We start from the raw sequence: 27,624 nt of genomic DNA on the forward strand, positions 1-27,624 counted from the left end.
CCAACTAGTGGCTAATTTACCGCAGTACCAAAGAGACCAAGCAGCACAGTATTTCAGTCAGAAAGGAAACAGAAAGCAAAAAGAAAATAAATTGCACAAAGTCTGCAAATTAGGAAAGTTCTTAGAAAGTTGAATGAAAAAGTACAGAACCACAGATCAACTTTCTAGTTGTCAAAGCACTGCCTAAACTCAAGAGAATAACTCTATCATTGCCTCTTACTTCAAAAATGTTATCACTGCGGTACAAATTCCTCAATCATTATTTGTAGACATTGGTGATCACATGTGAAGATTTCCTCTGGCAGCTATTTATTGCAAAATCATAACCACATTCAAAAAGAATGAATTTCCAACATCAGTAATATCAAACAGAAGAAATCTCTGCAAAAACATTTAAAATACAATCAGAGGAATTTTTACTTCATTGTGTTCCAAGTATTCAAAGGTTTCTGAAGTACCTGTTTCAGGTCATGCATGACATTCTCCTGATTTTTATTCGCCATCATTAGCTTTTTGTTCAATCTTGTTGCTTCCTCTACTGTGAAAAATACACAAAATATCTTCTAAAAATTATTTTTGATAAAACGTGTCACAAGGCAATCTAAAAAAGAATCCCCACTTTTTAAATATAATTTTGTGCCAAACTTTCATCTGCAAATATATGTTCATTACATTTGTTCATTTTACATTTAAAGGCTTAATAAATTAATATTTTTTCACAACTATCAAAATTGCATCCAAATATAATGCTTTTTGATTATACTAACCCATTCTTCAACCTGATTTTAATATAAGTAACAGCATCCCGTAACAGCCTCCCCGAACAGGCGCCGGAATGTGGCGACTAGGGGCTTTTCACAGTAACTTCATTTGAAGTCTACTTGTGACAATAAGCGATTTTCATTTCATTTTCATTTCAACATCACCTGCACAAAATTCAGGAAGTGTTCTCAGGCACCTGTGTTCATAACTGCACAATCCCTTCTTCTTGAGTTCGCTGGTCCTTGATGATTATTTGCTGAAGTACAAGCAGCAGAGTTTTGGATGAACTCATGTTTGAAGCGTGGAAGATTGAAGGTTAGCCAGGATAGCAATAGGCAAGTATAGAGGAAACAAAAGCATGGATGAGAGTATCAGCAAAAGATGTGCTGAAGAAGGGGTATTAGTGAATTATGTCCTGACTGCCTCAGCATGAACTGCTGAGAGCATATCCTTAGAGGAATGAAGAAACTATTGGCAGAACTTGCGAGTAACAAGATGATCAAAATGATTATTGATGCTGTAGCTTTCTTCCTGTAATATTGAGTCAATTATGAATTTCTCACAATGGCCCAGAACTTCCAATTTCCACAGGGTAATTCCTGAAGTATCCAAGACCTCCCACAAGTCCTCACGCTACATGCAAGGACGGCACCAGAATTGTCCAGGAAGTTCAAACGTCTGATGGGCAAGTACCCATATATCTACATATGCACCAGGAACCATCTGATACTCTCGATTTAAATCGGAATTAAAACTACTTCTAACTCCTGGGTGACTACAGTACTGACACCACCTCCACCACCACCGACTCCCCCACTGGATCCCGCAACCACCCCCCCCCCCCCCCCCCCCACTCACCTTTACTATCTTTTCCCTCAGCTACCATCCAGACTAACCCTCACCCACATTCACTCCCCGACTGCTATTCCAACTCCCAACTACGCCGACTACTGCCCCATCCCTGGCTTACCACCCAACCCCTCCCCCGGCTGACCAGCCAACCCTTGACCCATCCATCCTACACCCTCAGCCAATGCAACTCATTCCCCCCACCCCAGCAATCTCAACCCCCGCATCCTACCAACTCATCTTACAGTCACCTTCCTGTTGGCTTCTCAAACTGGCTGGGACCTTTTAAGTTACCTGCTTTATGGCAGCTAGTGCGATAAAAAGGGGGCACTGCTGCCCTACACTGAAGGCCTCGAGAACCCATTGCGCTGCACATTTTTCACTGGGCTCAAGTCTGAAGGTCATGCGCAAAATGTGCAGCTCTCGACAGCGGAAAGTAAAAAGGAGGCGTAGCAATCCGATGTTATGTATCAGAGAATACATCCCTGCTGGTGAAATGTCACGTGATGTGTAATGACGTTAGTAAAGTGTTTGTTCAGGCTTTACAGTTCGCCATCTTAGATTGTATGAACAATACATTTTTAAAAACCTCTCATCGTGTTTGAACGAATCCAGAATGAGGGCACCTCCATATCTTTTCTCTTTGCGGTGTAGCCATCTGGGATGGCCACTTACGACAAGAAACATGGACGTTCGCAAAGCCTAAAGGGAAATGTGGACAATGTAAGATTTAGGCAGGCACAGAGCCTGCATGTATATTCGTGAGCAGAGAATCCAGACAGCATCGAAACCCCCAACCGATTAGCATTTTAATGGGCCATCTCCGTAAGACAAAGGATTGACACTCAGGTAACTGATCCAAGTCCAGTCACTTCGGCGCCACTCCCTGTACTCAGGAAGCATAAACAGCAAGGTCAATGACCGCTTAGGACGCGCCCAGCCATCAAGGCACCCGCCCCTTTATTGGCTCACATCGAAGGCAGTGGTCGAGAACTGCCCAATTAATTGGGTCCAAACTTAAGGACCGCCCAAGAGAGCGCGAAACTCCCCAAGGATAAAGAGGGACACTGCCATGTGTTCGATCTCTATTGGACCTGGCGCTCCGGCAACGTCCATCTCCAACTGCAGCACCACGACCAGAAGCAAGTCCAAGCCCACTACCAGATGGATGAGCCCAGCTGAACAGCAGTTACTGCTCCAGACCCGGCGGATCCAGATTCGAACAAAGGCCACTGTTCCTCTGACCTAAGCCGGGTGCCTGAAGTTAAGTACAGGTTGTCATAGCTGTTAGGTGTAGTTTAGCTCACAATGTTTATGTTGCATGTATAAATTAATCTTGTGTGTTAATAAAGTATTATTGAACTTGAACTAACTAACTGGTTGTTGGATCTTTGATCGATATCCGGTTGAATATCCTGTACAATCCTAGTTCATTCCTCTCCCCCAAATTTGCAGGACCCTACTCAATTTCTGATAAAGTAAGCCCCTCAGTTTATAAGATTACATATCCAAATGGAAAGTCAGGATGGTTTCATATAAACCAACTTCAGGTTTATGGAACTCAGTGCAGCCACTCACACCACATCTCACTGGCAATAGCAGACAACTACGACCCGCCCACTGGCAACCTAATCCAACCCTCCCCCAGCCAGGACAGCACATCCACGGACACGACTTTGACTCTGCCCCCAGAGATGAGTTTCAACCTCACAATTGATTCGGCCGCTAGCGATAGCGATAGCGAAAGCACGACGGATGTACTTGAAATCCCCGACCAATGGCAAAACAGACCAAGCCCCAGTCACTACAACCCCAGTGATACCGACCACGATATGTTTGGCCCCTCAGAGACCATTTATTTGCCATTACCAGAACCTGACCCACCGCCCGACGATAGCGATCCCCCGCTTGCCGCTACCGCCCTACAGGATAAGAAACAATGGCATCGCGACAATTCTTATCAACTGATGAGAAACAACGCATTTTGAAAGGTCTAATGCAGGTAGGGAATATAGAGTGAATGGTAGAACCCTCAAGAGTATTGAAAGTCAGAGAAATCTAGGTATACAGGTCCACAGGTCACTGAAAGGGGCAACACAGATGGAGAAGGTAGTCAAGAAAGCATACGGCATTCTTGCCTTCATTGGCTGGGGCATTGAGTATAAGAATTGGCAAGTCATGTTGCAGCTGTATAGGACCATAGTTAGGCCACACTTGGAGTATAGTGTCCAGTTCTGGTCGCCACACTACCAGAAGGATGTGGAGGCTTTAGAGAGGGTGCAGAAGAGATTTACCAGGATGTTGCCTGGTATGGAGGGCATTAGCTATGAGGAGCAGTTGAATTAACTCGGTTTGTTTTCACTGGAACGACGGAGGTTGAGGGGTGACCTGATAGAGGTCTACAAAATTATGAGGGGCATAGACAGAGTGGATAGTCAGAGGCTTTTTCCCAGGGTAGAGGGGTCAATTACTATGGGGCATAGGTTTAAGATGCAAGGGGCAAGATTTAGAGGAGATGAACGAGGCAGGTTTTTTACACAGAGGGTAGTGGGTGCCTGGAATTCGCTGCCGGAGGAGGTGGTGGAAGCAGGGACGATAGGGACATTTAAGGGGCATCTTGACTAATACATGAATATGATGGGAATAGAGGGATACGGACCCAGGAAGTGTAGAAGATTTTAGTTTAGACGGGCAGCATGGTCGGCGCAAGCTTGGAGGGCCGAAGGGCCTGTTCCTGTGCTGTACTTTTCTTTGTTCTTTGTTCTTCGATTAAATGGATCCCCCATCGGCCCACGCCGCCATGGCACAGACACTCCAGTCACGAGTTTGGCAACCGGGAGATGGTGATGGCTCAGAGTCTGACTGCCACCATGCTAACCCCTTTACGACCCTTTTCGGAATGGAACCCTGAGGTGTCCAGATGAAGAGAGAAAGGAACCAATTGAGATTCACGGTGTCCTATTCCCTGATGGAGCCTGCCCGCTTTCTTTCTTTAGTTTGTTTTTTTAATGTTGAATATTTGTGTCTTGTACCACTTATTGTGTCGATCTCACCAAATTTCTTGATGCAGTCATAACTACTCTCTTGACGCCACAATGGTAGTTAAAGGTACAAGTTTGTCGGAAGTCCATAGATATTCTATTTCTTTCCATTCTTGTAAGGTCACCAGGCAGTGGACTAACGGCACTGATCCCTGCCCTGCCTGAGGACCCCCAATGCATTTGGTCAGCCAAGCGCGGGTAGTGGAGAAACGGTGAGGTTCACGACGGCGCGAAACGGCCCCTATCCCGACTGATTCAGGGCCCGATAATGGGCTAGGAGCGGGGAGGTGTCATTTACACGCGCCAGGCCTTGTCGCCGCGTAAAGGCGGCACCGCATAAATGACGCGGCCGGCGCCGCATAACTGGAATCACACGCGCATGCGCGGGTTGGTCGGCGCCAACCCGCGCATGCGTGGTTGCCGTCCTCTCCGAGTCCGCCCCGCAAGAAGATACAGACGGATCTTGCGGGGCTGCGGAAGAAAGGAGGTCCTCCTTCAGAGAGGACGGCCCGACGATCGGTGGGCACCGATCGCGGGCCAGACCCCATTTGAGGTACCCCCCCGGTGCAGGATACCCCCCCCCACCCCCAGCGTTCCCGTGCTGTTCCCGACGGCAGCGACCAGGTGTGGACGGCACCGGGGGGGAACCCGCCGTTTTGGCCTGGTTGCTCGGCCCATCCGGGCCCGAGAATAGCAGGGGTGCCGGAGAATCACCATTTTGAGTGTCTCGGGCGATTCTCCGGCCTGCGCCGCGTGGAACTCGACGGGGCCGTTCCCGCCGCTTGGGAGAATCACGGGAGGGCGTCGGACCGGCGTCGCGGGAAAATTTGGCGGCCCAGGCAATTCTCCCAACCGGCGCGGGAGTGGAGAATCGCGCCCAATGTCTCCCAAATGGTTGGTTTAAAAAAAAATGAGGGAGTCACATATGGTGACGATTCTAAATGGGAAATTGATGTTAAGGAAAAACAGTGAGACAAACGAGATATTAAACAACAAGATAATAACAGATATTATGGTTGTACCCCCAGGAATATACGAATATACCAGGAGACAGAGGAAGACAAAGACAAAATTAAGACGGACCTAATGACCTGCATCATGATCGTCATTGGATCACTACAATTGCGCACGTTATCAGCCCCTATATCCTTCACCACACAGGCCCTAAACATGACCACCCAACACGATACCCCTAACCCAGACACTACATCACACATAGAAACAGCCACTGATACCCCGACATGGTGCGAAAACATCATAAAATGGTATTTCCTTTCTTACACGGTAGAAGCCCTATTGATTACAGCAATACTCTGCAGTGTCGTCTAGACACTCAGACTTCGGAAATGGCGAAGGAGGGTCACCCGCCCCCCCCCAGTACACACTCAGAGCCCCTTTTCTCGGACTTTAACAGACCCCACACTCTTTTTGAACCCTTTTTCTCCCTAATAAATTCCGCGGTTTTAATAAAATTACTTTCTCTGTAAATGGCTTAAGTTTTAAGTAGAAATGTGATGCTGCTATTGTTTATTTTGTACTGTAATATAAGTTCCTTTGGTTATTAGCTAGCAGCGTAAGTGTAGTTTAGGTAAGGACAGATAGAGGTTCCCCTTTTGTGTAAAGAAATGTCTGATTGAATGTTATAGTGCCCCCTTAGAATTTTATAGATGTGTGTTGTATAAAAAAAAACTTAGGTAAATGTTCCAATCCATAGGACAGAGTAGGATGGAACCTGTCCTTGATTAAGGGTATCCGGCACACCAGAGAACAGAAGAAGATTCAGTAGTGTGATCCATCATGCTTCGCGTTTAGGATCAAGGAGGACGGACTATAGCTATCGGAAATGGCCACTTACGACAAGAAACATGGACGGTCGCAAAGCCTAGAGGGAAATGTGGACAATGTAAGATTCAGGCAGGCACAGAGCCTGCATGTATATTCGTGAGCAGAGAATCCAGACAGCATCAAAACCGCCAACCGATTAGCATTTTAATGGCCCATCTCTGTAAGACAAAGGATTGATACTCAGGTAACCGATACAAGTCCCGACATTTCGGCGCCACTCCCTGTACTCAGGAAGCATAAACAGCAAGGTCAATGACCGCTTAGGACCAGCCCCTTTATTGGCTCACATCGAAGGCAGTATTCAAGAACTGCTCAATTAATTGGGTCCAAACCTAAGGACCGCCCAAAAGCACGCGAAACCCCCAAGGATAAAGAGAAACGCTGCCATGTGTTCGATTCTCTTTTGGACCTGGCGCTCTGGCAACGTCCATCTCCAACTGCAGCACCACGACCAGAAGCAAGTCCAAGCCCACTACCAGATGGATGAGCCCAGCTGAACAGCAGTTACTGCTCCAGACCCTGCGGATCCAGATTTGAACAAAGGCCACTGTTCCTCTGACCTAAGCCGGGTGCCTGAAGCTAAGTACAGGTTGTCATAGTTGTTAGGTGTAGTTTAGCTTGTAGTGTTTATGTTGCATGTATCAGTTAATCTTGTGTGTAAATAAAGTATTATTGAACTTGGACTAACTAACTGGTTGTTGAGTCTTTGATCAATATCCGGTTGAACCTTGTGGTTGTATCATTTGATACCTGGCGACTCTGAAAGCAATATAATATCGATATCTAGAAAAAGAAGATGGGCAACCTTATTGACTGGCATATTTATAGCGAGTAAAAAAAGACAACAGCGGCTAACAAAGAGATTTAACAAAAGAGAAAACTGGAGACAAGAACTGAGGAAGGAAAACAAATTTCTGAAGAAGAAATTAGTCAACAAAAATAGTGGTGACGTCGTCAAGAGCGCAAGATGATTCTTAGGACCGGACTCACACACACAGACACACAAACAGAGTGGGCGAAGCCAGCCGCTGATGCCAAGAGTTTTTTTTTTTTAAACGGTTTTCGACTACATCTGTGAGTAAAGAACGACAGCTCAGGAAACTTGCTTGTCGTTGAAGGACTACTGGGACCACGCGTGTGGCGAAGCTGAAAGGGTATAGGCCACTACTCAGGGAAAAGTCAAACCACAGTCAGGCAAAAGGGAAAAAAGATCTGACTTGCTTGGTGGATAAGGGGATCGTTTGTGCCATACCTTCCAAAAGAATATAAAGGGAGGAAGTTGGTTGAAGTACAGACCCTAGGAGCCGGGATCCGGAATGGTGGGAAAAATGGGCGGCATGGATGCATTTGATGAAGACCGTAAGACTTGGAACTCATGAGGAAAGATTCCAATTATATCTGGTAGCGAATCAAACACCTATAAGTTGGAACATTTCTCAGTTTGGGAGGGTGTAAATCCTTTATGCTTCCCAGATCAGCATACCCCTCACACCCTTCTGACAGAGCGTGGAGGCGGGTTGTAACATTGTGCACAGGTGTTTAATTCAAAAACATACATGCAGGTTTGTGCCCCAGCCCCTGCACGCATGCCAACTTAACTGGTGTCTATCTTTCTATCCTTACAGGCACTAATGCCATGCCTAGATGGATCTCCAGGCGATAAATAAGGAGGAGGCGGCCTGCTGTGATTCCCGCCTCGTGACCTGGGTCCCCTTTGGCGGCCGTAATCTGGGGTAGCCAGGCCTGGATGTGCCCAGCTGTCCCAGGTGGCATGGTGCCACCCTGTTCTGCCCACTGAGCCAGGGACGGGACGGGGACGGGGGGCTGTCCGAGGTGCTCCGGCATTCTCCCATCCCGTGGGTGTCATCATCACGGGCCCCATCACCCCCTCCTCCCTTAGAGTGCCCAGTATCTTCTAGGCTACTCCATGGGATGGAGGTATGAGCAAACTAACCAAAGGCTCCCCGCCACCTGATGCTGCCAGTCCTGGAGGCCCGCTACCATCTCGACTAGGGTCTGCATGCATGTGACCATGGAGTATAGGATGTGGACCACCTCTGTCTGGGGCTGCGCCACATCACGTTGTGACTGTTCCATCATCTTTTGGGTCTGTGCCACATCAGCCAGTGACTGCGCCATCTCTTTCTGGGATTGGGTCACCTCCCGCTGTGACTGGGCCACTCACAGGAGCGTCGCTGTCATGTCCAGCTGGCTTTGGCAGATAGCTGCCTGTGAGAGAGTAGCCCTGTCTTGGGACTCAGCTACCGCCTGCACAGATTGCCCCAGGCCTTGGACATATTGATCCACGGCCGAAACGCTCACCCCAAAGGCCTCCACCGCGAACGCTGCCTGTGCGGTGTTGGCCTGGGTGCCATGCATGGTCGGCACCACCTCATGCTCCTGCACGCGGTTGGACTCCTCCAACTTCACCTACAGGTGCTGGATGTTCGCCAACAACCTCTCATGTAGTCCCTGGCTCTGTGACTGCATCTCTACAATCGATTGGAGAGTCAGTTCCAGAAGCCCGAAATCCATCTGGACGGCAGTTAGTCCCTAGGGTCGGCCTGCTCTCCAATCGTTCATTCCTTCACCTGTTGTACAAGAGCATGTGGCTGGTGAGTACCAGATAGGGCCCCAGGAGCCTCTTCACTAAGATGCTGAACCGAGGTGAGTGTCTCTGGGATGGTGGAGGGTGTTGGATTCAGCTGTGACGGGAAATCAGTGTCATCCCCGGACTCGATGGCTCCCATACGTGTCGGTGTCATCCTTGTCGCTGGTCGACACCATGGGTTCTGGCCGTGGCTGGTGGACCAGAAAGGCCAACCCCATCACCAGCAGATCCTGCAAGACACAAGACAAGACGCTTGATTGCATCGCGGACCGGGGTGGGGGTGGGGGTGAGACAAGTGCAATGGGAAACTGTAAATCAGCGGGGTCTCACATTCTCGCCCGATGCCGACCTCGACCCCAGCGACTGCACTTTCTTTTTTAAAAAATATATTTATTAAAGTTTTTTAACACAATTTTTCTCCCTTACAAACAATAAACCCCCCCCCCCCCACAACAAAAAAAAAGAGAAATCACGCAGAGCAAGATATATGCATGGCAAAATGATATATTTACACAGCTTTGTACACTGGCCCTCACCCGTACGTGCCAGTTTCCCCAACCCTTCATGTTATCTCTTGCTCATCCACCCTCCCAGGCAGTCCCCCCTCTCCCACCCGCCCCCCCCCCCACTCCCAGGACGCCACCCGCCCCCTACCCCCCCAAGGTTGCTGCTGCTGACCGACCTTCCTCTAACGCTCCGCGAGATAGTCTAAGAACGGTTGCCACCGCCTGTAAAACCCCTGCGCAGACCCTCTCAAGGCGAACTTAATCCTCTCCAACTTTATGAACACAGCCATATCATTTATCCAGGCCTCCAGGCTGAGGGGCTTCGCCTCCTTCCACATTAGCAAGATCCTTCGCCGGGCTACTGGGGGCGCAAAGGCCAGAATGCCGGCCTCTTTCGCCTCCTGCACTCCCGGTTCGTCCACTACTCCAAATATTGCTAGCCCCAGCTTGGCTTGACCCGGACTTTCAAACCTGAGATATTGCTCCTGCCACTCCTCTCCAGAACCCCTCCAGTGCCAGGCATGACCAAAACATATGGACATGGTTTGCCGGGCTCCCTGAGCACCTTCCTCATCTGTCCTCTACCCCAAAGAACCTACTCAACCTCGCCCCCGTCAAGTGCGCTCTGTGGACCACCTTAAATTGTATCAGGCTGAGCCTGGCACACGAGGAGGAGGAATTAACCCTACCGAGGGCATCAGCCCACAGACCTTCCTCGATCTCCTCCCCCAGCTCCTCCTCCCATTTACCCTTCAACTCTTCTACCAGCGCTTCCCCCTCTTCTTTCAACTCCTGGTGTATTTCCGACACCTTGCCCTCCCCGACCCATGCACCCGAGATCACCCTATCTTGAACTTCTTGTGCCGGGAGCAACGGGAATTCCCTCGCCTATCGCCTCACAAAAGCCCTCACCTGCACATATCTAAAGGCATTTCCCGGGGGTAACCCGAACTTCTCCTCCAGTGCCCCTAGGCTCGCAAACGTCCCGTCGATGAACAGGTCCCCCATTCTTCCAATCCCCGCCCGATGCCAGCTCTGGAACCCCCCCGTCTATCTTCCCCGGGACAAACCGGTGGTTACCCCTGATCGGGGACCACACCGATGCTCCCATTGCACCCCGGTGCCGTCTCCACTGGCCCCAGATCCTTAGCGTGCAGCCACCACCGGGCCCGTGGTATACTTTGTCGGCGAGAGCGGCAGCGGTGCCGTCACCAACGCCCCCAGGCTCGTTCCTTTACAGGACGCCATCTCCATCCTCTTCCATGCCGCCCCCTCTCCCTCCATAACCCACTTGCGGATCATCGCCACATTTGCTGCCCAGTAGTAGCTCCCCAGGTTTGGCAGCGCCAACCCTCCTCGGTCCCTACTGCGTTCCAGGAACCCTCTCCTTACTCTCGGGGTCTTATTCGCCCACACAAACCCCATAATACTCCTGCCTACTCTCTTAAAAAAGGCCTTGGTGATCACAATGGGAAGGCACTGAAACACAAACAGAAACCTCGGAAGGACCACCATTTTGACCGACTGCACTCTACCCGCCAGCGAGAGCGGTAACATGTCCCATCTTTTGAAATCCTCCTCCATTTCCTCCACCAACCTCGTCAGATTCAGTTTATGTAGGGTCCCCCAACTCCTGGCTATCTGGATCCCCAGATACCGAAAGCTCCCCTCCGCCCTCCTCAGCGGTAGGTCCCCTATCCCTCTTTCTTGGTCCCCCGCCTGTAATACAAAGAGCTCACTCTTCCCTACATTGAGCTTATAGCCCGAAAACTCCCCAAACTCCCTTAGAGTCTGCATGACCTCCACCATCCCCTCCATTGCATCCGCCACGTACAGCAACAGGTCATCCGCATATAGTGACACCCGATGCTCTTCTCCCCCTCGGACCACGCCCTTCCATTTATTAGACTCCCTCAATGACATGGCCAATGGTTCGATCGCCAATGCAAACAACAGGGGGGGACAGGGGGTACCCCTGCCTCGTCCCTCGGTACAGTCGAAAGTACTCCGACCTCCGCCGGTTCGTCACTACACTTGCCATCGGGGCTCTGTAAAGGAGCTTAACCCAATTGATAAACCCTACCCCGAACCCAAACCTGCGCAGCACCTCCCAGAGGTACTCCCACTCTACTTGGTCAAAGGCCTTCTCCGCGTCCATAGCTGCCACTATCTCCGCCTCTCCCTCCTCCGATGGCATCATTATCACGTTTAAGAGCCGCCGCACATTGGTGTTTAGTTGCCTGCCCTTTACAAATCCCGTCTGGTCCTCGTGGATTACCCCCGGGACACAGTCCTCGATCCTCGTGGCCAGCACTTTTGCCAGCAACTTTGCATCCACATTGAGGAGCGAGATCGGCCTGTACGATCCACATTGCAGTGGGTCCTTGTCCCGCTTTAGGATCAAAGAAATTGTCGCTTCCGACATTGTCGGGGGCAGGGTCCCTCCCTCTCTTGCCTCATTAAAGGTCCTCACCAGTAGCGAGGCCAACAGGTCTGCGTACTTCCTGTAGAACTCCACCGGGAATCCGTCTGGTCCCGGGGCCTTCCCCGCCTGCATGCTCCCCAAACCCTTGCTCAGCTCCTCCAACCCAATTGGTGCCCCCAAACCAGCCACCTCTTGCTCCTCCACCCTCGGGAATCTCAGCTGATCTAGGAATCGTCTCATCCCCTCTTCCCCCGCTGGGGGCTGGGATCTGTACAGCTCTTCATAAAAGGCCTTAAATACCTTGTTTATTTTTGTCGCACTCTGAACCGTGGCTCCCCTTCCATCTTTGACTCCCCCTATTTCCCTCGCTGCCATCCTCTTACGGAGCTGGTGTGCCAGCATCCGACTGGCCTTTTCCCCATACTCGTAGGTCGCCCCCTGCGCTTTCCTCCACTGTGCCTCCGCCTTCCCTGTGGTCAACGGGTCAAACTCCGTCTGGAGCCATCGTCTTTCCCCAAGTAATCTTTCCTCCGGGGCCTCTGCGTATCTCCTGTCCACTCTCAAAATCTCCCCCACTAACCTCTCCCTTTCCATACCCTCTGTCATCTCCCTATGAGCCCTAATGGAAATTAGCTCTCCCCTGATCACCGCCTTCAACGCCTCCCATACCACCCCCACCCGCACCTCCCCGTTGTCGTTGGCCTCCAAGTACCTTTCGATACACCCCCTCACCTTCCCACACACCACCTCGTCCGCCAGCAGTCCCACATCCAGCCGCCACAACGGGCGTTGGTCCCTCTCCTCTCCCAGCTCCAGTTCCACCCAGTGTGGGGCATGGTCCGAAATGGCTATAGCCGAATACTCCGTCCCCTCCACCCTCGGGATGAGCGCCCTACCCAGAACAAAGAAATCTATCCAGGAGTAGGCTTTGTGTGCATGGGAGAAGAAAGAAAATTCCCTGGCCTGCAGCCTTGCAAACCGCCATGGGTCCACTCCCCCCATCTGATCCATAAACCCCCTAAGTACCTTGGCCGCCGCCGGCCTCTTTCCAGTCCTTGATTTGGAGCGGTCTAGTGCTGGATCCAACATTGTATTGAAGTCCCCTCCCATTATCAGGCCTCCTAACACCAGGTCCGGAATGCGCCCCAACATGCGCTTCATGAATCCTGCATCATCCCAGTTCGGGGCGTATACGTTTACCAACACCACCCACATCCCTTGCAGCCTACCGCTCACCATTACATATCGCCCTCCATTGTCCGCTACAATAGTCTTGGCCTCAAATGACACCCGCTTTCCCACCAATATTGCCACCCATCTATTCTTCGCGTCCAGTCCCGAGTGGAATACCTGTCCTACCCATCCCTTTCTTAGCCTGACCTGGTCCGCCACCTTCAGGTGTGTCTCTTGGAGCATGGCCATGTCCGCCTTCAGTCCCTTTAAGTGCGCAAACACTCGAGCCCTCTTCACCGGCCCATTCAGGCCCCTCACATTCCACGTTATCAGCCGGATTGGAGGGGCTCTCACCCCCCCCCCCCCCCCCCCCCCCCCCCCAACGCCCCGCCGACTAGCCATCTCCTTTTCTGGGCCAGTCCCGTGTCCACGCCTCCCTCACCCTCCAGTCCCACAGAGGGGGGATCCCCGTCCCGACCACCTCTTCTGTGTCCCATTCCCTTTCGGCCAGTGCAGCAGCAACCCTTTTTCCTCCCCCTTCCTCCCCTCCCCTCTCCCCCGCTAGACCCCTGTCTAGCTTTTTTGCTCCCCCCATGTCACTCTCGTAAGTCAGCTGACGCCTGCTGACCCCGGCTTCCCCCTCTGTCCCATTGACCTCCCCGCGTGGGAGTCTCCCAATCCATATGCATTCCTTCATTCCCCTTCCCGCCTTTCTTCCCGCGCGCGGGAAAACACCCCGCTCTTTCCAAAGCCCGCTCCGCCCCCTCTGGCGCAGCTCCTGTCGCGGCCTTGTCTCTCTCCCCAGCCCATGTAACATTTCCTGTGCGTGATTGACCCCCTATATACAACAACCATCACACATCAAACCTCAAACATCCCCCCTACCCTCACAAACCCTCAGTTAGAGTCCAACTTTTCGGCTTGTACAAAGGTCCACGCCTCTTCAGGCGTTTCGAAGTAATAGTGTTGGCCCTTGTATGTGACCCACAATCGCGCTGGCTGCAGCATTCCGAATTTCACTTCTTTCCGGTACAACGCCGCTTTGGCCCGGTTGAAACCCGCTCTCCGCTTTGCAACCTCCGTGCTCCATTCCGGGTATATTCGGATCTCTGCATTGTCCCACTTACTGCTCCGCTCCTTCTTGGCCCATCTCAGGACCCACTCTCTCTCCGTGAACCGGTGGAACCTCACCACCATCGCCCTTGGCGGCTCATTTGCCTGGGGCTTCTTCGCCAGCACCCGATGTGCCCCGTCCAACTCCAGCGGCCTCGAAGGGGCCTTCGTGCCCATCATCGCCTCGAGCATCGTGCTCGCGTATGCCCCGGCATCAGCCCCCTCCACTCCCTCAGGGAGACCCAGGATTCGCAGATTCTTTCTCCTCGACTTGTTCTCCAGGTCTTCGAGTCTTCCCGCCCACCTCTTGTGTAGCGCCTCGTTCTGCTCCACTCTCACTGCCAGGCCCACGAGCTCGTCCTCGTTCTGACTGACACTTTTCTGTACCTTAGCTTCGTGGACCTTCTGGGTGATCCCGAGTCCTTCAATTGCCGAAAGCATAGGCGCCAACATCTCCTTGCGCATCTCCTCGCGCTGCTCCTCGAAGCAGCGCTTGATGAACTCCTGCAGCTCCCCTTTGTCCTTGGCTGCCGCCATTTTGTTTTCTTTCCCTCGCTTCTCCCGTTGCTCCAGTGCCGCTCCTTTGGCCGTTACACTTCTGGTCCGTTTAAAAAGTCTATGGAAACTCCTGAAAAAGGTCTGAGAGTCAGTTCCAGACGGGAGCTGCCGAATGCGCGACCTACCCCTCCATGGCCGCCACCGGAAGCCTCGTCCCTGCTTCTTCAAAGGCCCTGGTAGATCCTTTCACGTTTGTTCCCTCTGCTGCTAGAATTCACCTTTGATAAGAGTCAAGTCAGATTGCAGCTTTAAGCTTGCCCTTCCCCCGCCTGCATGCTGGAAGAGGCCCTTGTCTAAACTCCAGCCAAAGCCAAATCCTTTACTGTTTCTGCCGGATCTGGCAGCCAAAAGACATAACATTCCTGAGGGACACTGTCAGGGGAATGCTGCAGTCTTCTTGCCACACCGGGAAATGTCAAACAAATGCCGTGGGGGGCCCTGTAAAAGAGCCCAAAAGTCCGTTCCAAGCGGGAGCTCCCGAATATGCGACCTAGCTCTGCATCGCCGCACCCGAAAGTCTCCTCCGACTGCACTTTCTTTGCGCCTGCCGACCACGTCCAGTGCCTCTGCTCTGCTGTGGTGAGGGGCCGCAGCTCCAGCAGTCCACCTCCAGTCTTCTCCCGCTCCCAGCCTTCTTCTGGGGCTGGCATTGGTTCCAGGGGCACAGTGCTGCCTACTCAGCCCTGTGGAGGTTGTGCAGTTTTTTGCGGCACTACTGGCTGGCCTGGCCAGTGTTACACACGACACTGACCACTTCTGCCACCTGCGCCCAGGTCCAGCAAACGGCGGTGGCTAGCAGCTGCCTTCCCACCCCGGGGTACAGGGTCACCTGCCTCTCCTCGATGATGTCAAGCAGGGTCTCCAGTTCCACATCGGTGAATCTCAGGTCCGCGCGTCTTGCTGCCATCTTGTTGGCTGGGATGAGTGTGCATAGAATGTGAAGTGTGTATTTGCACTGCAGCGTGTCAGCCTCTGAGTGCCAATCCCGCACCTGGTGAATCCCGCCCTGTTTGTCATTGGAATCTATTGTATGCTGAGTCGCGCCATGCTAGCCCTTTAACGGTCATTGAATCGATCCAGGTGCCATGCCAGCTTTGCTGTAGAACTCCACGAATCCTGCCAAGCGACAACACTTTCTCTCAGGAACAGAGAATCCAGCTTTTATGTTTTGCAGAAGGAGTTAAATATAGCTCTCGGGGCTAATGGGATCAAAAGATATGGGCGGAAAAAAGGAACAGTTACGGAGTTGAATGATCAGTGGAAATTTCACCCTCGCGTGCTCAGGATGGATTGAATTTCCTTTACTCATTCCTAACTTTTACATTCTAACTGATCTCAAAATGTATCACAATATTTGTACTGTATTAATTGAGCTACATAAAAAAATACTCCATGTAAGTTCACAGGTTTTACTCACCATTCTGTCCTAATTTCTCATGCGCCTGTTTGACTAAGCCACACTGGCGACTAATAGCTGCAAAGCGTTTCTCTACTTCGCTCAGTTGACTGAGCTGGTTATCCTTAGCTACAGTCTGCAACTGAACCTTTTGCTCCTGCAAAACAAAGGTGATAAAAATATAAAGACCTTTTTTAAATCACTATTAAAAATAACACCAAAATTCCATCAAGCAAAGTGTCATTCGGCTGGGATTGGGTGAGGTTTTGGATATTTTTGCATGAAATTACATGTCTTTGTGACAGGCTGCATATGGGGTTGGAGATGAGTTCATGGATTAGAGTTCCAGGAGCAATAAGGTAATGATGTGGCAATGTTTTGACAGAAACGCACGAGTGGTTACTGCACTGGAGTCCACTTGTTCCTTCAAGTTCTTGCCAGCTATCTGCAGCAGGCAAGCTCGTAGTCTTATAGTTGAAGTAGATGCTTTATTGTGTGAGTTTGTTCTCTCTCCAGCGCTTATACTATGTTACATCTGAGCTGCCTGTCTGTGTCCTGCTCACCAGCTGCCGTTCCTGTGGAGAGTGCCTCTGACTTCCCGTCTGTCTGTATTTATACATCTCCCGTGCTCCCTCTAGTGATTACTTAGTTCTAGTGCATTTACATTGACCCCTTGTATATATACACAGATATGCAGATCACTACAGGTAGCACAGTTGTTAGCACTGTTGCTTCACAGCGCCAGGGACCCGGTTTCGATTCCTGGCTTGGATCACTGTCTGTGAGGAGTCTGCATGTTCTCCCCGTGTCTGCATGGGTTCACTCCGGGTGCTCTGGTTTCCTCCCACAAGTCCATAAGACCAGAAGACATAGGAGCGGAAGGCCATTCGGCCCATCGAGTCCACTCCACCATTCAATCATGGCTGATTTCAACTCCATTTACCCGCTCTCTCTCCATAGCCCTTAATTCCTCAAGAAATCAAGAATTTATCAACTTCTGTCTTAAAGACACTCAACGTGCCGGCCTCCACCACCCTCTGTGGCAATGAATTCCACAGACCCACCACTCTCTGGCTGAAGAAATTTCTCCTCATCTCTGTTCTAAAGTGACTCCCTTTTATTCTAAGGCTGTGCCCCCGGGTCCTAGTCTCCCCTGCTAATGGAAACAACTTCCCTACATCCACCCTATCTAAGCCATTCATTATCTTGTAAGTTTCTATTAGATCTCCCCTCCTAAACTCCAATGAATATAATCCCAGGATCCTCAGACGTTCATCGTATGTTAGGCCTACCATTCCTGGGATCATCCGTGTGAATCTCCGCTGGACCCGCTCCAGTGCCAGTATGTCCTTCCTGAGGTGTGGGGCCCAAAATTGCTCACAGTATTCTAAATGGGGCCTAACTAATGCTTTATAAAGCTTCAGAAGTACATCCCTGCTTTTATATTCCAAGCCTCTTGAGATGAATGACAACATTGCATTTGCTTTCTTAATTACGGACTCAACCTGCAAGTTTACCTTTAGAGATTCCTGGACTAGGTCTCCCAAGTCCCTTTGCACTTCAGCATTATGAATTTTGTCACCGTTTAGAAAATAGTCCACGCCTCTAATTCTTTTTTCCAACGTGCAAGACCTCGCACTTGCCCACGTTGAATTTCATCAGCCATTTCTTGGACCACTCTCCTAAACTGTTTAAATCTTTCTGCAGCCTCCCCACCTACTCCATACTACCTGCCCCTCCACCTATCTTTGTATCATCGGCAAACTTAGCCAGAATGCCCCCAGTCCCATCATCTAGATCGTTAATATATAAAGAGAACAGCTGTGGCCCCAACACTGAACCCCGCGGGACACCACTCGTCACCGGTTGCCATTCCGAAAAAGAACCTTTTATCCCAACTCTCTGCCTTCTGCCTGACAGCCAATCGTCAATCCATGCTAGTACCTTGCCTCGAATACCATGGGCCCTTATTTTACTCAGCAGTCTCCCGTGAGGCACCTTATCAAAGGCCTTTTGGAAGTCAAGATAGATAACATCCATTGGTTCTCCTTGGTCTAACCTATTTGTTATCTCTTCAAAGAACTCTAACAGGTTTGTCAGGCACGACCTCCTCTTACGAAATCCATGCTGACTTGTCCTAATCTGACCCTGCACTTCCAAGAATTTAGAAATCTCATCCTTAACAATGGATTCTAGAATCTTGCCAACAACCGAGGTTAGGCTAATTGGCCTATAATTTTCCATCTTTTTCCTTGTTCCCTTCTTGAACAGGGGGGTTACAACAGCGATTTTCCAATCCTCTGGGACTTTCCCTGAAAGGACTGTCCTGAAAGATGCATTGTTAGGTGATTTGGACATTCTCAATTCTCCCTTAGTGTACCCAAACAGGCGCTGTAGTGTGGCGACCAGGGGATTTTCATAGCAACTTCATTGCAGTGTTAACGTAAGCCTACTGGTGACACTAATAATAAAGATTATTATTATTAACAGTTGATAATTATGAGGTGAGGTGCAAAGGCAGCTAAAAAGAATGGTTTCAGTTTTGTCTACATCAAGCAAGAGGAAATGTTGGTTCTTTCAAAAGTTAATGTTGGACAAGCGCTTGTAGGACGAGATAAAAACCTGGGAATCAAGGGGAAGTGGAATATGAGGAGGAGGTGGCGTAGCGGTATTGGCACTGGACTATAAACTCAGAGAACCTTGCTCTTTGTTTTCATCCCTCAGATGAGCCGTCCACAAGAGCCAGCCAAGAGGCCTACGACCATCCCTTGACAGCCAAGTCATCAAGGGGTGCATGGGCGGCACAATATATCTTAGCACCGAGCACCAGTACAATTACTGGCATGTCGGTGACCCTGACCATGTTAGATAGGTTGACAGGGCACATCAGTGAGGGCACATCACCCTCGCTGGGGCAGATGGTGAAGGCAGGGAGTGCCCAGTGCGTTAGCAATCGAACGACTGCTGGAAACAAGGGTCATGCGGAGTCCGAGGAACATGATAACTCTCTGGAGTCATCTATAAGGCGACAAATGCTGGCTGCCCAGCAGAATGCATGAGAAGATCTGGCGGAGATCCCTGGGGGTTTGCATAGTATGGTCTCTGTCATGAAGGAGCCCTGGCAGAGCATGAGCTCTGGGTGCACAGCCTCATTCATTGAAAAATTGGAGACTCATGGAGAGGCTGAAGGAGGAACATGGGTGGACGTTCTGTCTCTGTTAAATTTTGTCACATGTTTTTGTTTGCCGATTGGGATGCGGTGTTATGGGGGTGGTTGAAGCCCCCTCTTTTTTGTATTTTTGTATTGAAGTTAAATTGCTGCTTTTTTCAGAGGGGGGGCCGTTCAGTGCGGGGGTACAATGTTTAATTGTCTTGCACTCAGTTTGTTATGCTCTGTACAGTGCATGAGGGTTTGTAGTGTGTCGAGGTGGGATGGCGGGGCAGTTCGAGAATGTTTTGTATGGGGGCCAATTTGGGGTGATGTTTCTTGCATTGGGTTGGGTGTGGGGTACTGGGGAAGGGCTGGAGAGAGGGGGGATGGGTAGAGGGGGTGATGAAGGTGGGTCTTTGGGTTAGGGCCTTCAGGTGGGAGTCGACACACTAGCAAGAAATGCTAGTGAACGGAAGTGAAGTTGGGGGTGGCTGCGATGATTAGTCTATGGGGGGAGCGGGGGGGGCTGATATATAGGATGAGTTTGGGCTTGGATGGGGGGGGGGGCAACTTGATTGGCCCGAGGGGGAGGGCAGAACCCAAAGGTGATGATGGTGGACTCCAGGGGGCAGGGGAGGCAGAAGCCTCCGATGAGTAGCATTGTGGATAGCACAATTGCTTCACAGCTCCAGGGTCCCAGGTTCGATTCTGGCTTGGGTCACTGTCTGTGCGGAGTCTGCACATCCTCCCCGTGTGTGCGTGGGTTTCCTCCGGGTGCTCTGGTTTCCTCCCACAGTCCAAAGATGTGCAGGTTAGGTGAACTGGCCATGATAAATTGCCCTTAGTGTCCAAAATTGCCCTTAGTGTTGGGTGGGGTTACTGGGTTATGGGGATAGGGTGGAGGTGTTAACCTTGGGTAGGGTGCTCTTTCCAAGAGCCGGTGCAGACTCGATGGGTCGAATGGCCTCCTCCTGCACTGTAAATTCTATGATAATCTATGAGTCATGATGGGATGTACAGGCAATGGTGGGAGAAAGGGCTAGTGTGGATCAGGGACATGCTTGTGATGGGCATGTTTGCTGGGCTTGGGGAGTTGCTGGAGAAGCTCGAACTACCACAAGGGAGAGAGTTCAGACACTGGCAGGTGCGGGAGTTTGCGCGCAAGGAGCTGCCCTCATTCTCTCAGGTACAGGAATGTACCCTTTTTGAGAAAATATTGCTCCCGGATGAAGGGGGGATAATAGGATTGGGACGTATATGCGTGATTGGGAGAGAGGGGCACGACCATAGTGAAAAGGATCAAGGGGAAATGGGAAGAAGAGTTGGGAAGGGAGCTAGGATGGAGAATTTGGTGCTAAGTAACACACTGAGTGAACGCAACCTCCTCCTATGCAAAGATGAGTCTTCGGAGGTAATGGACAGATGCAAGAGGTGTGGGAGTGAACCCATGTTCAAATGTTCCAGGGGTGTGTGGAATTGGAGAACTTTTGGGAGGTAGTGTTTAGGAACCTATAGAGGATTTGTAGGGTTTGAGATGAAGCCAGACCATTATGGTGGCTGTCATGTCAAGGTAATTTGATCGCGGCCTGAACACCCTGGCAGCAGAGAACTGGCGTCTTCTGCAGGAATGGTTTGCTTGCTCTCTCTGCTGGGCCCTGCTCATCCTGTGCCTGCAACTCTGTCCGAAGAGGATGCCTACGACCACCAGGCCTCCTCACTCTTTGTTTCCTCTCCTCCTCAGAGGCGGTAGTGCTGCCTGCCGAGTAGACAATAGCCATCTGCAGGGTTGGCTAACAGGGTTCGCCTGTGCATAAGAGTTAACAGAGGGATCAAATTCCCATTGCCAGAGGACAGGAATGTCCTGAGCTCCATACTCTGATGTACCCACAGAAAACCCTCTGTCAACACTCGAGAACACCACCTGATCTCACCCCGAAAAACACCTTGGGCGGGATTCTCTGACCCCCCGCGGGCCGGTGAATCGCCGGGGGGGGTGGCGTGAATCCTGCCCCGCCGCTGGTTGCCGAATTCCCCGGCGCCGGTTTTTTGGCAGGGGCTGGAATCGCATCGCGCCGGTCGGGGGCCGTTGGCTGCGGCCCCCCCGGCGATTCTCCAATCCTCGATGGGCCGAGCAGCCGCCCGTTTTCGGCCTGTCCCACCAGCGTAAATTACACAAGGTTTGTACCAGCGGGACGTGGCGCTGCGGGCGGCCTGCGGAATCCTCGGGGGGATCTGACCACAGGGGGGCCCCCACGGTGGCCTGGCCCGCGATCGGGACCCACCGATTTGGGGGCGGGCCTGTGTCATGAGGGCACTCTTTCCCTCTGCCCCGCCGCTGTAAAGCTCCGCCATGGCCGGCGTGGAGAAGAAACCACCTGCGCATGCGCAGGAATCACGGCAGCGGTTCTGGGAACACGCTGGCGCTCCTGCGCATGCGGCAACTCGCGCCGGCCGGCGGAGGCCCTTCGGTGCCGGTTGGCGTGGCGCCAATCACTCCAGCGCCAGCCTAGCCCCCGAAGGTGCGGAGGATTCCGCACCTTCCGGGCGGCCCGACGCCGGACTGGTTCACGCCCGCCCGCCGGATACCGGAGAATCCCACCCCTAATTCCTCAACTATGGTCTTTTATCCCACCCTTGCATGCAAAAAGAACAAATTTGGTTAGTCTGCCTGCCCGTGTTGCCTGTGCGACAAGCTTACATTTGCACAGGCAATTCTGGAACTGCTTTCCGAACAGCACTATGGGTGTTCCTACACCACATAAACTACAGCGGTTCAAGAAAGCAGCTCATCACTACTCTTCAAGGGCAATTAGGGACGGGCAATAAATGCTGGGCTCACCACTGACACCCACATCCCGTAAAGTAATTTTTAAAAAAATAATAAATAACACTGGGCATCATCATACATGTGGAAGCTGTCTCATACATTCATTCATCACGAATTTCAGTACAGTGTCTGCTTTTGCACCTGTCTTTCCAATATGACAAATAGGCCACCTTTTTTCAATTCTTTCATGAGGTGTAAGAATTTTCTCCTTATCCTTAACTGCCCTCTAGAAGGTGCCTTCGCACCACTGCAATCCAACTGTTGTAGGTACATCTACAAGTCCAACGTGTTCAAATAATGCTTTGAACATGATGGAATATCTCTAGGCATTTCATAGGACAATTATAATATAAAATATGATACTGAATCACGGATTAGACAATAGCCACCTGCAGGTTGGCTAACTGATACTGGATGATGACCAAAAGCTTGCTCAAAAAGGTAGGTTTTTAGCAGCATTTTAAAGGTGGAAAAAGAGGCAGAGAATTTAAGAAGGGAACTCCAAACTCAGGGCCCTAGGCAACTGAAAGCACACCACCAACGGTGCAGTAATAAATGGAGATTCTCAAAAGGCCGGAATTGGAGAACAGCCGAGGGTTTCAGAACTGAAGGAGTTCACAGAGATATGGAGGGGGGAAAGATCATGCAGAGATTTGAAACAAGAATAAGCATTTGAAAATCAGGGGGCAGGATTCTCCGTCGGCAGGATCCTCCATTTCGCCGGCTGCGAACTCACGCCCGCGGATTTCCTGACGGTGTGGTGGTGCCCACAGTGGGAAGCCCCATTGGTCAGCTGCCGGGACGGAAAATCCCGCTGCCGGCGGGGGCGCGCCGCAGCAGAAAATGGGTGCGGTGGAATGGAGAATCCCGGCTAGGGTGTTGTTTAACCAGGAGCTAGTGTAGGTCAGCAAAGACAGGATTAACGGGTGACCAGGGCTTGGTAAGAGTTAGGACACTGGCAGCAAAGTTTGCCACCAAGTTTCATGAAGGGTACATTGGAGAATACAAATAAGCATACAATATTGTGTTTATGCTGGTACTCACAAATGTTCTTTACATTTTAGACTTCCGTCTGTTCAACATACTAAAGGTATTCTTTACAAGGAAAAAAAGCATTTAGATTATTTATATGTGTAGAACATTAAATGATCTGTTGTTTTATAAGTGAAGATCTTTCATGTGAGAAAAAGAGGTGACTCTTTAAAGAATATAAAGAAATATGCAGGACACAAGTAAACAATTTAGAGAGAATCTTCTCAACAAAGAAAGGGGCATAACTTAGAAACAGTTAAAAATTGCTTTGGCAATTCCAGGCTGTTGATGAGGGAAATGAGAATGCGTGCAACACCCAGTAAGGGTTTAACTATTATTCCACCTCTGTTAATCTAAGATAATATAAATGAAATATTATAATGGTGTGGGTTAATTCTCAACAGTTGTAGCATAAAGATTGGTAAGAGCTTTATCAGAAACTACTGCCTAAAATAAATCAAATATCGGATATTGAAACAAAGATCTCCGGCAATGTTTGAGGTTCCAGTTTTACTACTGCTGGCCCATCTCTTTATGTTTTCTGAATTCAACTCAGCAACCTACCCATTTGGCCTGACAATGGACTGAATAACAATGTGGGTTCTTACCAGTTCATTTAGTTTCTTTTCTAGACTGTACTTGGAAACCTATGGAAAGGGGATATATATACATTGTAAGTAACTTCTGAGATAAAAACAGGAGTCTGAAACATAAAAGAATGATTGTTTGAGTCCTCCCCCACAAAATCATTTCAAAAACTCACGGAATAAGAGCATTATAATTTTCTTCTTACTTTTCGCAATATCATTTAAGAAAGCTGTAAATAGCATGGCCAACAAATTACGGTCAAAATAGCAATTCATAAACAACATTCACCTTCCAGGGTTGCCCATCTCCTATCTGATGAGAGTTATTTAATATGTCTGCTATAGCATTTAACACATTCCTTCTCAATATACTGCGATAACTAGCTTGAATAAAGGGCTACAACTAAAAGGGTCATTTGGATTTATTGCACTCCCTATGTTCCTAATTTTATTTTTTATAAAGCATCATTGTAAATAGATATTCTAGATATTAGTATTTATAATTTTTAGCTTTCTACTATCTGACACAAAGTGGTTTTAATGGAATCTTCAGCGGATTTGCAATTGTGTTACACAGAATATTTCAGTATAAAATGCCTCATAAAGCTTGTCCTTAACCGGCTTATTTTCTAAATTGAATTGCAATGTTTAGCTCACTGCAACATATCATAAAATACAGTTTATATTTACAGCTGCAGTATTGCATTTTTATTTTCCACAATCTGATCTAATTAAAATTCTTGTATAAAAAGAGTAGTTTGTTACTTGTGTCACCTTCTGCTTGTTTTAATCATCTAGTTAATCTAGGGTGAGCTTTCAAAACCAACAAAATACTTTCTCATGCCTGACCTTTTATGCTCTAACTATAAGGATTTGTTTGGCTTGTTCAATCTGTGGCATAGCATAGATGATGTATAGGATTTGCCATGCTCTACTGCACATGACACATACGTACTGTAGAGCAATCAAAAGAACTCTTGGCCTTCTCTAAGTGAGATAATGGAATTTTTTACATTAAATGATATTGAGACCTATATAGATAACACACTATGATATTTGCCTGCACTTACGAGGTCAGCAGTACCCAGTCCAAGAGCTATTGTAGATGTTCCAGTCATTGACTTCATTTTGGATGCTGCTCTTTTGAAAATCAGCTGTCGAATTACCCCGGTAAATTTACAGAAGCCCTTTTCCTACACTTAATGTACTTGAAATAACTAGTATTTTATTCAGGATGAATCTATTCGTATGAAAAATACTGTAAATAAATATGTCTAGGACTCTTATGATATGTTATCATTAATATATGATTAATTTCCTTATTAATATGAATCCCATTAATGTAGTAGTAATGGCCATTATATTCTGTTTGTGTCAGTCAGAATTAACAAGATTTTTTATTCCATTTTTTAATACATGTATGAAATAAAATGGCATAATTATGAACCTGTTTATATACATATATGCCCAAGGATTTAAAAACTAGCTTCTATGATATGTTGTAGTTAATCCTTAATCTTTCCAAACTGAACTCAATCTGTTTATATGGTTAAAAAGTCATAGTTGCTTTTGCAGCAATGTGGGACAGTTAAAAGTTTACAATGTATTATACACTCTTTTACTGCCAATCTGTTACATAATTGTGCACCTTAATCCCACACGTTGGATATGCACAACTTTATCACATTTTCATAATGACTAAGTACTATAATCCTATGGTTTCCTATGGAGCTTTCTTAATTGTAAATTAGAGTTCTGGAGTGGCAAATCACCAGTAGTTGATCAAATATGCAAAAATAGCTTAATGGATTAAAAATTAGCAGCAATTTCAGTTTATGCCATATAAAGTTTAACAGGATTTCCTTCAAATATTACAAAGCTTTTGAAATTTCTTGAAAAAAATTCCAAACAATAATCTTTGCAACCACTCCTATTTCATTTCACAAACTATACTAATTAATTTCACAATCATTGTTACAGAGTTAATTTAACTATTGAAATTATGAATGTGTACATCCTTATTTAACATTTTACTCACCACATTACTACTTTGTTTTTAAGATTTTAATCATGGATCTATTTTGATCCATTACCTGTAGTATTTTCAATTCTTCCTTAAGTCCATTAATTTCTCTTTCTTTTGACTCTGCAGTGAGTTGGAACTTTCCCTACAAAGAACAGCGTACATTATCACAACCACCCAGCCAATGTTCAGACTTCTAAATACAGAGATCAGGATATTAAGTGTTTACAAAATAAAAGGAACTATTTCTTGTTCAGGATTTTAAAATAAACCTATTTTAAAACTGAATGATTGTTGCTCTAAAGTACAGTACACTTCTATAAATACTATATTCAGGAATGTAATTGAAAGCCAATTACAGAAGAAGGTGCTTTACATGCGTTTTTCATTACTAATGCACCATCAATTATGTGGAAGACGTTAGTATACCGGTATTATAAAGAGAATCTAATCTTCTTGCTGTAAGATGGTAAATCAGGATGCTCTATTTCCATTAAAGTTTGTTTTGATAGTTTTGGTAAAATTACTGACAGCAGCAACTTCACCCAAGTTCCCCTATGAGATCAATGTAAGGATAATTAATTGCCTGAAACCAGTTACATTTAGAGAAATCACAGAACTGAAATGATTACAACAGTAATGGAAACAACAAGACATAATAACCATTTAAAATACAAGTTTTACAGTAATGTGCCAAATGTTCTTCCATATAGAATTTACTATGTGGTTTAACATTCCTAATGTTAAGCAATACCTTCTCCTCTTCCACTGCATTAACTCTTGTCTGAAACTATAAGGAAACAAATCCAGTTAATATCAATGCTCATTAAAATGAATATGAAACAAGCCCACATCATAACCCTTTTCCACATGACGGCGTTTTACTCTTGCAGTTCTTGGGTCACATGTGACAGAATAGCTTTGACTCCTCAAATTTAAAATAAGGAGTTTTATTTATTATGTTTATTATAAGGAGTTTTTTTTTTAAATTGGTACAAATCTGTACAATAGCTTAGGAAATAGACACTTGATAGGTATGGTCTGTTGTGTGATCAATTATATTTTTATAGTGTGCGGTGAAGGATCTACACAAGAAAGAAGATGCAGTTCTATCAAAATTTTAATAAATTATCCAGAAGCTTAATTGAAAAAATATTGCATTTAAGTAAAATCTCACAACACACAAAACCCTATGCTGTTCTAGCACAAAATAAATGGTGTAGTGATGGCTAGGTACTTTACATGTGAATATGAATTGAATACATTTACGTACAGTATATACATATCATTATTGGACATTTTAAGTATTTTTAATCTTGATACGTAGGAAATGGATTTGAATCTGAAATAATGTATTTACGTTTAATGGATTTACAATAAATTATCTGTGAAAGTGCTTTATACATGCGAGTAACAAAGAATTGTTCCATCTTACACAAACAATGGAGGAATTGCTGATGTTCTACAGTATCAGTCGATGGCAAAAAGGATACAATAAATACAAATAATTAAAATCCGATATTCCAGATGCTTGATCATTACCAGCAACATAAAGTAAGTTAAACCTTGCAGTCTTGCATCTTTAGATTTTAGTGACCATCTGTTTGTAAAGTCTCATTGTCAAACAAAATATTTTTCTTAAATCGATCATAAAATATAGGTACCTGCTTTTTTAGGACAGCCATAGCTTCCTCATGCTGACTGGATAGCGCATTGCACTGATGC

At 48.0% G+C, this 27,624-nt stretch overlaps 1 protein-coding gene across 1 annotated transcript; it reads right to left on the reverse strand.

Moving 5' to 3' along the window:
- Positions 1–416: 416 nt before the first annotated feature.
- ccdc73 (coiled-coil domain containing 73) lies at positions 417–27,624 on the reverse strand. Its single transcript, XM_072517702.1, has 6 exons — positions 27,564–27,624; positions 26,654–26,689; positions 25,970–26,044; positions 23,898–23,936; positions 16,301–16,436; positions 417–538 (listed from the first exon to the last, which is right to left on the reverse strand). Exons 1-6 carry the CDS (start codon positions 27,582–27,584, stop codon positions 417–419), a joined length of 429 nt encoding a protein of 142 aa, XP_072373803.1. The 5' UTR covers positions 27,585–27,624.

The sequence above is a fragment of the Scyliorhinus torazame genome, chromosome 10, assembly GCF_047496885.1.
Source record: "Scyliorhinus torazame isolate Kashiwa2021f chromosome 10, sScyTor2.1, whole genome shotgun sequence".
Taxonomy (NCBI): domain Eukaryota; kingdom Metazoa; phylum Chordata; class Chondrichthyes; order Carcharhiniformes; family Scyliorhinidae; genus Scyliorhinus; species Scyliorhinus torazame.

Bases quoted from the DNA above. Each gene is read 5' to 3' on its own strand.
- ccdc73 (XM_072517702.1), bottom strand. From the start codon at position 27,584: ATGGCTGTCCTAAAAAAGCAG. The intron at 26,690-27,563 runs GTACCTATATTT...GTTTCCTTATAG, and splicing joins TGGCTGTCCTAAAAAAGCAG to TTTCAGACAAGAGTTAATGC. The intron at 539-16,300 runs GTGAGTAAAACC...TATTTTTCACAG, and splicing joins TGAGAAATTAGGACAGAATG to TAGAGGAAGCAACAAGATTG.